The sequence below is a fragment of the Eumetopias jubatus genome, unplaced genomic scaffold (assembly GCF_037043125.1).
Source record: "Eumetopias jubatus isolate StellerSeaLion01/CBP00866 unplaced genomic scaffold, mEumJub1_p1.0 scaffold_11, whole genome shotgun sequence".
Taxonomy (NCBI): domain Eukaryota; kingdom Metazoa; phylum Chordata; class Mammalia; order Carnivora; family Otariidae; genus Eumetopias; species Eumetopias jubatus.
The window spans coordinates 88,248,867-88,261,873 of NW_028274817.1; the positions used below are offsets into that span (position 1 = coordinate 88,248,867).

Genomic DNA, 13,007 nt, shown 5'->3' on the forward strand with positions numbered 1-13,007 from the left:
CTGTGCGCATGTGAGCAGAGGAGTGACAGAGAGGGATAAACTTGTTTTAATTTAAAGATACAAATTTACAAAACTCAAACATGATCTGTAAACTTATTAAAAAAATATTCAAATACTTCCACAATTTTTTAAAAGTATGGATAACTCAAGTAAAATTCTAACCAGAGATTAAATTAAAAACAAAGCTAAAAACAAAAGTTTTATATTAAGGCAATGTGCTCATTTTGTATAATTAATCATATGATAGGTATCAATATCATGAAGATCAGTGATAAAATCTAGGCTTAAATGATTTTAAAATTATATAAAAAGTCACATTATGAAAATACTCATATTACTACACGTTGGTTAAAAATTAAAGAATAAATTATTTGCCCAGATCAAAAACAAATAAACAAAAGCTGGGGGGAAAAACCCAAATAACACATACATGCAAGAAACATGACTCAATAACTACACAACAAAACAAAATGTAAGGAACTCAATCACTATCTTCTTGGTCACAGTGACATATTACATCCAAATGGCTATGTTTCTTCATCTTTAACATTAGACTAGAATATTGCATGGGTACAAAAACACTCTACTGTTAGATGTTCCACAACTTTTAGATGAAATGTTTTAGTTAATATTATTGACAGAGCTATGAAAGCAAGCTCACCAACCACCAAGTGACTTTAGACAAATCATTTAACTTCATTCAGTGCTAAGCGTATCTGGCACAAAGGAAGTATTCAACCCCCTTCACCCATAGGTTAAGTACTAGAGAATAATTCTGAGAATTTAAAAGGACTAGCTATACTGAAGAACTGAAATGAGATGGACAATGCTTGGCAAAAGGTGGAAATATTCTCGATTCAGATTAATTCTATCAAGCCTGGGTAAAAGAAGGAAAAAGAACAGAATACATGAGCCACATATGTGCCATCCCTGACATGTAAAAATCATAAAGAGAAACACTTATAATACACTAAATGTACACTATTACATACCTAACTGTTGTAAGACAGTTGCCTTTACTTGTGCAGAAAGGTTTTCCGTCTGCAAAAGTTGTTCATAAGCTTCCTTTGCAGAATGATACTTCCTCTAAAAAGCAGAAAAAAAGAGATTTAAAGAAAAATAAAATTGGTATCTTTGAAGAATTAGCTCATATATTAAGATTTACTACATAATACTAAAAAAGAAAAAAGATTTACTACATAATCCTGATACTTTAGCGTATTTCTTACAGCCAACTGAAAGAAGAAAGTGCTAATTCCTTACGGAATGTTCCTTTAACACTAGACCGTTGTGGATAATAGGTCCATGTTTCAGAGTAACTAATACCAGTAAACATTCAATACAATAAAGTATTAAAATATGCCCTTTAAAGAATTTGCCAAATCTCAATTGTTAAAATCATCTCAACTTATTTAATAACAAATAATTTCATCTTTATTATGTAACACTGATGAAGCTAGAGAAATATTCTACCTCCAAGTGCATAATCTCTGTACCTAGAAACACCCAGTTCCCAAGCAACTTAATATAAACAACGGAGTATACACCAAAAATGTTTTTAAAAATCTAAGTGCAAAATTAGTTAAAATCTAAGTTTAAAGGTACTGGTATATATCCTATGGAAAAAATTTATAATATGTATGACTTTAAAGATACCAAACCTCCTGTACTTACAGAGTAACAGCGTTCACAACACTTAAGGTTCCATAGGCAAATCTCTAAATGAAACCATTTACCCAAAGTCCCCTCCCCCAAGTGACAGAAACCCATTATTGCTACAGTTATAATGCTTCAGGCAGCTCCTCCAAGAAAAAGGGGAAGGGGGGAAAAGGGTAAGTCATCAAAAGAAAACCTCCTAAATATTACCTTTAAAACATACTCAGCAGAACAATGGATTGAAGTGGCTTTTATTCATTATCAGCAATAGTCCATAGCTGCCTGAGCAAACAAATTCTTCTCAAAAAAAAAAAAAAATTGGTAGGGGAGCGCCTGGGTGGCTCAGTCGGTTGTCTGCCTTCGGCTCAGGTCATGATCCCAGAGTTCTGGGATCGAGTCCCACCCTGGGCTCCTTGCTCAGCAAGGAGTCTGCTTCTCCCTCTCCCTCCGCCTCTCCCCCCACCCCAGCTGGCTTGTGCTCTCTCTCCCTCTCACTCACTCTCTAATAAAATCTTATAAAAATAAATAAAAATTAAAAAAAAAAAACCATAGGTACATATACAAAACTAGCTATAGGATCCTCAGGCAAATGACTAAAACTACGATTCAACATCCATAAAACAGAGCTAATACCCAATCTTTCTATCTGGAGTTGTTCTAAGGATCAAATGAGATAAGCTAAGAGCTAGAGAAACAAATAAGGTGCTACTTGAATACAGTATGTGAACACAGTAAAGATCTGAAAGAACTGGCCATTAAGATTAACAGAAGTTACTACATAAACTTTTACTCATCAGTTAAATTAGTTCCCCCTAACTATTAATCTGATCCCAAAAAGTTGAGACAATTAATACAAGGTAAGGACCAAATTATCCAACTCAAATCCCTTCAAATGATATGCTAAAACATACTTCCAAACACAAGTAATAATAATAATAATAAAAAGACAACATACTTGAAAAACTGGTTGCATCACACTGAGAAACATAAACTTGGATTTCTACTTCTTATCATATATAGGCAGGGAAGCATATGAGAGAAAAAATGTAGGAGAGGACGCCTGGGTGGCTCAGCTGATTAAGCGGCTGCCTTCAGCTCAGGTCATGATCCCAGGGTCCTGGGATTGAGTCCCGCATCGGGCTCCTTGCTTAGCAGGGAGCCTGCTTCTCCCTCTGCCTGCAGTTCCCCCTGCTTGTGTTCTCGCTCACTCTCTCTCGCCTATGCTCTCTCTAGCAAATAAATAAATAAAATCTAAAAAAAAAAAAAGGAGAATATTCCCTTGAGATGGGAATGAATTTCTTTGACATGGCCAAAAACAATACAAATCATAAGGAAAAGTAAAGATCTGATTTGAAACACAAAGCAGAAAAATAGGCAATGGACACAAAAACCAACACATAAAAGGTGAAAAACATGTGAGCAAGTGTTTATCTCTAGAAATCAGAAAATGCAAGTTTAAATGAGATACCACCACCTACCCATCAGATTGGCAAACAAGAAAGTTGAGTAATCCAAGTCTTTTGGGGATGTGAGTAAAGAAAATCACTCATGCCCTGCTGGAAGGGGAATCATTCATGAAATCAGGTATGCAAACGCACTACAATCCAGCAAGCTCACTCTTGGGACACAGATGCCAAAGAAACCTTTCCACGGGTAATGTTCTAAAATGGTACTGTTTACAGTATCAGGAACTGGGGTCAACCTAGGTCTATGTCACTAGGGAGTGAAAACATAAAATATGATGGATGCTTATACTAGAACAGTAAGCAGCAATTACATATGGCGTATGAAAAGCAACATGAGTTTAAAGGTGTTTAGTAAAAAGCGCTGCTTCTGGTAATGTTGGAGTAGCTGTTCCACAGGAACTTTCAGTTACAGATAAAATATAAGTCAACTATCAGAAAGCCTAGGGTGCCTGGGTGGCTCCGTCGTTAAGCGTCTACCTTCGGCTCAGGTCATGATCCCAGGGTCCTGGGATTGAGTACCGCATCGGGCTCCCTGCTCAGCAGGAAGCCTGCTTCTCCCTCTCCCACTCCCCCTGCTTGTGTTCCCTCTCTTGCTATCTCTCTCTGTCAAATAAATAAATAAAATCTTAAAAAAAAAAAAAAAAAACCTATCAGAAAGCCTAGGGAGAAACCAAATCAGGCTAAAACCACCCCTAAGAAAAGGCAATGGCACTGGATGAGTTACCCCTTTTACTAGGATTTTCACCTGAGAGCAGAGCAGGCCTTAATTGGTGCCTGGTTGGCTAGAACGCAAAAGAAATGAGCAATCTCACTAGCCTGAAGAATCAGAGGACACATTTTGAAGCTATCACAAGGGCTAGAAGTGAGGGGAGAAATCCCAGGGAGGAGAGAGTGAAAGAAAGAGAGCACCAAATTCTGCAATCAAACTCTGCCTAAATCTCTTGTTGACTGCTGAACTATGCATGTACACGGCAGATGTCCAGGAGCCTAAAAGAACTAAAGAGAGATTTCAGCCACTGTCAGCTACAGGGGTGTCCACATTTAGAGTGTGCCTTGAGCAAAATTAACTGGTTTATGTAAAACAAAAAAGATCAATCTTCAGAAAAATATAACAAAGTCACTCCACAATGTATTATTCATGACAGCCAGGATAAAATTACCAGACTTATAAAGAATGAGGAAGATTTTACTCACATTCAAAAGAAAAGGGAATTAATGAAAATAAACCATGAAATTAGATGATGAAATTTGTAAATAATTTTAAGGCAGCCATTTTAACAATTCAAAAATAGTAAGAAAAAGAGAACCATAATGAGTGAATGGGTAAGAAATTAGAGCATGGAAAGAAACCCAAAAATTCTAAAACTGAAAAATATCTGAAATTTAAAAAATAAATCACTGGATAGATTGAATAGCAGACTGGAAACTTAAAAATAAAAGCCATCCAAAGATAAATGAGACAGTTACAGTCTACCATACATGTAACTCGAGTCCAAGAAGAAGGGAGAGAGAATGGGGCAATAAAGATAGAACGGCTGAGAGCTTTCCAGAACTGATGAAAGATAACAAATCCCACATCCAAAAGACTAAGAAAACCACAAAAGAAAAAAAAAAACAATCCCTGGGCACTTCACAAACTCTTAAAAACCAAATGGAAAGAGAACTTTGAAAACAGCCAGAGAAAAACAACAAAATACAAAGGATACAAGAATGACAGCCAAATTAAATATAATGGACTAGACATTCCAAACAAAAAAGGCATGTCCAGAAAAGATTTAGGAAAGAGCCAAAAATATACCCTAAGAGATGCACTTTACATATAAACACACAAGAAGGTTGAAATAAAAGGATGAAAAAGATACCATGCAAACAACTAAGCATTAGAAAGCTGAAGTGATCAGATTCAGATCAGATTAAGTAGGCTTCAAGGCAAAGATTATTACCAGAGATAAAAAAAAAAAATCTTCACAATGATAAAGAACATCAGGACATAACAGTAACATAACAATAAAAGAGCTTCAAAATACATGAAAAAACTGACAGAATTAACAATGATAAAATACTATTAATTAATCTACATAATTTTTTCCAATTTCACCAACTCTCCAACTCATGTCCTTTTTCTGGTCCAAAATATAATCCAAGAACCCATACTATGTTCAGGTAGCACGTCCCTTTATTCTCCTCCAATCTGGAACAGATCCTCACTTTTTTTATTTTCAGTACTTCGACACTTATAAATAAAAAGTACTGGCTAGTTACTTTGAAGAATGTCCTTTGGAAATTAGTTAAGTACCACCTTGTGGGGACATACTCATCATTCCTCAATTCATTCACTAACTGAAATACTACATAAGAAAAAAGTGTCCCCTTTCTTCCATTTATTTGCCATTTATATTCACAATTTGTATTATCACAATTCATTTATAAATGAATATAAATAAATTCAAATATAAATATATGAATTCATTTATATTCATTTACTTATAGAATTTATATAGAATTATTCATTTCAGTATGAGCTAAAACATTTTATTCTGTATTTTATATTTCATTATATTTGGTTTCTAAACTTGTGTCAGATTTGCTGATTAGAAACCCCATCCCCTCAAAAGTTGACTCCTGTGTTTTTTCCACATGCCCTCATCATTTTTTGAGTACTTCCTTACTTTGTGGCACCACGAAATGTTCTAGAGCTCATCTTGTAATTTCCTTGCCTAAGCCCTGGAATCACCCACTTCTCCCCAAGAATCCCTGGTTCCTTTTATATTTAAGGATAGTATTTAGAAACAAAGATCTGGGTGCTAATGTATTCACTACTGCAGAGATGGGTCATTGCCTCCAGGCCCTCCCAGCAAACAGAGCTAGAAAACATATTTATGTGTACACACACACACACACACACACACACACACACCCCTGTATTTCTATCCAACTACCCATAACCCTAAATAACCATATATTCATATTGATACCTCCGATTACAATCCAACACGAGTTCAGTCTTGCCTTTACTTTCCTTATTTGTAAGTTCTGACAGTGAAAAACCTGGCTCTCATTTTCCACAATACGTTCACTTACTTGCTTATTCCTAATATTCACATAAAGTAGTTACAGAATTCCTACTTCATACCGCTGTGAGAAAGTAATTGTAGTGCGGGATTTGTTTACAGTTCTTGTCTCCAGCTTTAGACTATAATCAAAATACTCTTCTCTAAAGTTACTTAGGTTAGTTCTTTTCATATCCATCCCTCCACTATACTTATGTTATTCATTAGGTAAGTTCATTTGTTACTGTCTGCATTCTATTTTGGGCTAACTCACATCCTTGTTGGTCTCAATTATTCAACTAATTCTGGGGTAGGTTCTAAGAGTTAGAGCTATATAAAGTATACACTCAAGAAAATCCACTTCTTTTCATCCCTATTACCCCATTCACAACAACCGCCGGTAGGTAACCAACCTCATTTGTTTCTGGTTTATCCATTCAGTATTGCTTCTGCACATGTGTACTTTCTTTCACAAAGGGTTGTATATTATACTCTTTTACACTCTGCATTTTTTTCCACTTAGCAGTACATTCTGGAAATCAATCCACGTAGTGATCCACATAGTTCTTCCTCATACTTTGCTACATGCAACTCCACTACCTGAATGTCCCATAGTTTATATGACCATTCTCCTATGAATGGGCATTTAAGTTGTTTCCAATATTTTGTAATTGCAAACAATGCTCTAATCGATATCCTTGTGCCTATATATTTTCATAGTTTTGGAGGTATACTTTCAAGGTAAATTTCTAGATGTGGGGCTGATGAGTCAAAGGGTAAGCATATATAGCTTTGTTAGATTACTGTCAAATTCTGATCCAGATGGGTTGTACCAGTTTGTACTATCACAATACATGAGAGTGCCTGTTTCCCCATAGCCACTTATTATTTTTGCCAATCCGATACGTGAGAGTTCTATTTCAGTGTTGCTTTAATTTGCATTTCTGAGTGAATCTGACCACTTTTCCATATGTTTAATGGCCCTGCTACATATTTTCTGTGAAATGTCTATTCATGTCTTTTTCCCCATTTTTCTATTGGCTTTTCATTCCTTTGTTCCTCAAATTTCAAGTTTGTTATATTAGGAGTATTAGCCCTTTGTCCATGGCATATGCTGCAAAGATTCTCTCCTAGTTTCATAGGTGTCCTTTGAATTTATGTTATTTTTTTCTGTCAAATGGACTAGCTCAAAATTCAGAGGCAATGAAAACAATGACCACAGTTAAAAAGGCTTTTCCTAAATCGAGGTTGAAGAGGAGTTCATGTTCACTTCTAGTACTTGTACAGTGTTTTTTACATTTCACGCTAATTCATTTCTAGTTTATTCTTTTGAATAGCTTGAGACATGGGTCTAATTTTATCCTTTTCCAAATGGCTACCCAGCTGTCCTAAAACCATGCATGAATAATCCACCTTAACCCCAGGAATTTAAGATATTACCCTTTATCAAACATTTTATTTCTCTATGTACTTGATCTATTCCTGTTCTTTCTATGATATTCCACTGGTCCGTCTACTCACATGCCAGACAACACTTTGAATTATATAGGCATTACTGTGTCTCTATTTAGTAGAGTTAGTAAAATCTGTACAATTTCCCCCCATTGTTTTCCTGGTTATTCTAGCGTGTTACCAACTTATCTAAGTCCTTAAAAAGTTTGTTAGTAAAAGAAGAAGAGAATAGCAGGAGGGGAAGAATGAAGGGGAGTAAGTCGGAGGGGGAGACAAACCATGAGAGATGATGGACTCTGAAAAACAAACTGAGGGTTCTAGAGGGGAGGGGGTGGGGGGATGGGTTAGCCTGGTGATGGGTATTAAAGAGGGCACATTCTGTGTGGAGCACTGGGTGTTATGCACAAACAATGAATCATGGAACACTACATCAAAAACTAATGATGTAATGTATGGTGATTAACATAACAATAAAAAATTTTAAAAAAGTTTATTAGTAGCTTTTACTGATGTTTGTGCTCCATTTATAAAGTAACTTAGGGAAAATCAGTATCTTTACATTGCTGAGTCACAGTATCTCTTTTAAATTTATTACCAAGTAATTACTGATACTCAAATGGGTATTTTTTTAACATTATGCTCTTTGATTATTGTTGTTGAAGGTTAATTTCTATATGGTAATCTGTGCTTCTAATTGATTTTTCTTCTCTGACTGCACTGGCTAATACCTATAGTACAATGATGAGGAGTAATAGAGATAGTGGGAATCTCTGCTTTGCTCCTAATTTTTGTGAAAATGTCTCTAGTGTATCCCCTAAGTAAGATACTAATGTATATGAATCTTACCATGATAAAATCTGGGGACTAAAGTACATGAATCTTACCATGATAAAAAAAGTAACCCTCAGTTCCTATGTCCAACTTGGATGAGTTTTTTATTAGGAATGGGCGCTGAATTTGTCAAAGGTTTCTCCTCAGCACCTATGGTGATAACAATCTGATTTTATCTTTAGTTCTATTATTAGGATGCCTGATACTTATGGATTTCCATTTAATACTCAATCTTGCATTCCTGGAAAGAATACCACTTGGTATATTATTTGCTCAATGAGGTAACGATTTTGTTTGCTAAATTTTTATTTAGTACTTTTACACAAATATTCATTACTGATATTGGTCCGTATATTGCTTCCTTTTTATCCTATTTTTATCAGGTACATTTGCTTCAAATGGGGAAATGGGTAAAAACAGTATTATGGTTCCTCAAAAAATTAAACATAGAATTATCATAAAGATCCAGTAATTTCACTTCTAGTTACATATCAAAAAGAATTAAAAGCAGGGATTCAAACAGGTATTTGCATACTCATGTTCACAGCTGCATTATCAATAGCCAAAAGGTGGAAGCCACACAAGTGTCCACCAATAGATGAATGGATAAACAAAATGTATTGTGTATATACAACAATGAAATATTAAGCCTTAAAGAAGAGTTAAAGCTTTCATACATTCTATAACACATACAAACCTTAAAGACATTATGCTAAATGAAATATACCAGGCACAAAAAGAAATACTATATGATTCCACTTACATGAAGACAGAAAGTAGAATAGTGATTGCCAGGGGCTGGGTGGAGGGAGGAATGAGAACTTATTATTGAATGGGTACAGAGATTCAGTCTGGGATAACGAAAAAGTTCTGGAGAGGAATGGTAGTGACAGTTGCGCAATGTGAATGTACGTAATGACATGGTACACTTAAAAATGGCTAAAATAGTAAAATTTATGTCAGATATATTTTACAATTTAAAAAAAGAAGATATGAAAGCACTATGATCTGTAGTTACATTTTTAGAATCAGGGATTTTGTTTCCATTATATTTTTAAAATACGCCTTTTATTAAAAAAAAGAAAAGGAAAGGGGAAAGGAAAAGGGAAAGGGGAAAGGAAGGCAGGGAAAGGTTTTTCATTTCCAATGCTCTGGAACAATCTATAAAGTATTAGAATTATCAGGTCTTTAAAGGCTTGGTAGAATTCCCCTCTAAAACCATCTGGCCATGGTGCTTTCTATTGGGCATTACTTAATTTTCCCTATTTCTTTTACAGAAATTGACTTTTTATAATTTTCTAATGAGGTCAGTTTTGCTAATCTGTATTTCCCTGGGAAGAAGTCCGTTTCATTAAATTTTCAAATTCATTTACATAGAGGTCTGCTTAGTAGTCTTGTATTATAGTTCTAATTTCTTCTGTTTTCATGGTTACCTTATTTTGTGTATGTGCTTTCTCTTTTATTCCCTTGATCAAGTTACCTAGTAGATGATCTATTTTGTTAATTTTTTCAGAGAACTAAGGTTTTGACCTATTAATTATGTCTACTGTTTTGCTTACTTCTCACAAAATTAATTTCTTTAAAAAAAAATCTTTCTTCCTTCCTCACAATACTGTTAGTTTTCCTTACACTGATTTTTGTTTTGGTAACAGATTTTCTTGCATTGAATCATCCCTGAATTCATGAAATAAACCTACATATTCATGGCATACTTACTGCATCTTTAAATACCAACTGGAATTTCTCTTTCTTCAGAATTTTTGGATTTCTATAATACACATAAAGTGAAACCAATCTACAATGTTTTGGAAATAAACTAATGCTGGATAGTTAGAAGAGAAGGTTAAAAATGAAACTAACAATTCTTATAAACAGTGTTATTCATGACAATATTATTTTAACTATCCCTCAAGGAAAAAATAGTTATATTAGTTACACTACACCTATGCAAAGGGATATAATACAGCTCTACATGTACTGATATGGAATGATTTCCAAAATATCATAATAACTTAAAGAAACAATTTAAGCAAGGTCAAGTGATAACACACATAATTAGCTAATGTTTCAATAAAATAAAGAAAAATGAGTATACATGCAAACACATTTATAAATGGATTTGCTTAGACATACATGGATTTCTCTGGAAAGATATGAAATGGGGAGGAGAGGAATAGGTTGGGGAGAGGAACAGGTTGTTACAGAAAAGGAATAAGGAGGATACTTCACTGTGTATTCTTTCAAGCACTTTCATTTTGGGTTATCTATTAAAAAATAAGTAATGCTTTAATAACAAAATTAAAGGGAAAATTCTGTATCTTTCATCTTTAAAGGCTAATTAAAAATTTAGATGACAAATTGTTCAAGTTATTTCATTAAATTCAAGGAAAAGGCCAATTACTACTACTACTACTACTACTACTACTACTACTACTACTACTATTAGAAAAAAGTGGCTCTAGAGTCTCAGCTAATAAAATGGGAGAGGTAAATTAAATAACTGATAGAGGACTTCCCTCAAAGATGGCCGGAAAGTAGGAGGAAAATACATAACTATCAAATCATCCTAAGTGCCCCATATATCAACCTGAAGACTGGCAGAACAAACACCACAACTAAAGGTACATCTGTACAGATGAGGTAACACTGAAGAAGGAGAAAGTGTGAAGATGTGGTTCAGGGGAGAAACCGATATTGGCTGCTGCAGAGTGGGAGAGCTGTGGTCAGAAAGAAGGGCGAGAGAGTAAAAGGGGCACACGGGAATGCCCAAGGAAAATATTTCCCATTGCCACTGGCTTGGAAAACGAGAGGAGCTGAATTTCATGAGATCTTGCAACCAGAGGGGCTTAAACCCGAAGTTTAAAGTATCAGTGGACTGGGCTGGGCTCTGGGAGAGTCCAGAGGTATAGGGTGCTCTTCGAGAAAAGTCAGACAAACAACCCAGAGACACACAGCATGGAAACAATGATCTGAAGAGTGCCTGGGGCAAACAATGGGGAAATCAGCTCTTCTCAGAGCATGCACAGGAGAGGCAGCATTCAAGAAGAGACCTCTCTGGAAACAAAGTAGCTGGCTGGCACCATTTCACTTCCCCACCACTCAGCATAAGAACAAAGCCACTATCAGGAACCAGTTCAACTCAGACACTGGCTGCCTAAATTACTTACACTAAGCCCCACCCCCCCACACACTCTGGTGGAACTGCCCCTTCTCAGTCATGCTTACCTCAGTCCCAGGGGCATGGGCCCCTCCCCCAGAAGACCAGCACAAACCCCTGCCCACACTACATGTCCCGACCAGAAAGTTCTGTAGGGCCTCAGTTTCAGTGGAGGTGATGAGAGGTCTCATTTCACAAGCAGACCAGAGCACAACTAGTTAAAACTTGCCAAATTCAGGCCAGGGACCAAAACTGCCCAGGACAGGCAAAGAGAACCTCTGCAGATGACTTGCCTGAAGGATAGAGCAGCCAGAACACAACAGCAGAGTGCAAGCAGCCAGAGACACTCCCTGAAGCGCCAGGCTCTGGACACTACATGACCTCTTCTTCATAAAGCCATTACTTTCAGGAGCAAGAGACACAACTGGCTTTTCTAATACAGAGAAGGCGGCAGGACTTAGACAAAATGAGAAGACAGAGGAATTTATCCCAAATGAAAGAACAAGATAAGGACATGGCCAGAGATCTAGGCAGAACAGATATAAGTAACAGAACTAATGGAGAACTTAAATCAATGATCATAAGGATACTCACTGAACTTGAGAAAAGAATGGAAGATATCAGTGAGACCCTTACCACAGAAATAAAAAAGTTACAAAAGAATCAGAGATGAAGAGTACAATAAGTGAGATTAGAAACAGGCTTCATGCAATTGAACAGCAGGCTGGAAGAAGCAAAGGAGTGAACTAATGTCCGAGAAGACAAAGTAAAGGAAAGCAATGAAGCTGAACAAAAGAGAGAAAGAAGAATACACAAAACGAGAATAGACTTAGGGAACTCAGTTACTCCATCAAACACAGTAACATTTGTATTACAGGAATCCCACACGAAGAGAGAGAAAAGAGGGCAGAAAACTTATTTGAAGAAATAATAGTTGAAAACTTCCCTAATCTGGGGAAGGAAACAGATATCCAGATCAAGGAGGCACAGAGAAGTCCCACCCAAATCAACAAAAGCAGACCCACACCAAAAAACATTATAATTAAACTGGCAAAGTGTAGTAATAAGGAAAAATATTTAAAAGCAGCAAGACAAAAGAAGATAGTTACTTATAACAGAAAACCCGTAAGGCTATCAGCTCATTTTTCAGCAGAAAAGTCTCCAAGTCAGAAAGGATTCACAGGATATATTCAAAGTACTGAGTGGGAAAAATGTGCAGCCAAGAATACTCTATCCAGCAAGGCTAACATTCAGAATAGAAGGAGAGATAAAGAGTTTCACAGACAAAAACTAAAGGAGTTTGTGACCACTAAGCCAGCCCTGCAAAAAATACTAAATGGGGACTCTGTGAGTGGAAAAGAAACACCAAAAGTGACAGTATGAAAGTAGGAAACC

The 13,007-nt window shown here is 36.0% G+C and overlaps 1 protein-coding gene across 6 annotated transcripts in view; it reads right to left on the reverse strand.

The window, feature by feature from the left end:
• The window catches only part of KDM6A (lysine demethylase 6A), a 209,317-nt gene that overhangs the window by 62,906 nt on the left and 133,404 nt on the right, over positions 1-13,007 (reverse strand). For all 6 annotated transcript variants that reach the window (XM_028113342.2, XM_028113341.2, XM_028113344.2 and 3 more), the window contains exon 9: positions 993-1,086. In XM_028113342.2, coding sequence (XP_027969143.1) covers positions 993-1,086 — 94 coding nt within the window. The remainder of the gene's footprint in view (positions 1-992; positions 1,087-13,007) is intronic.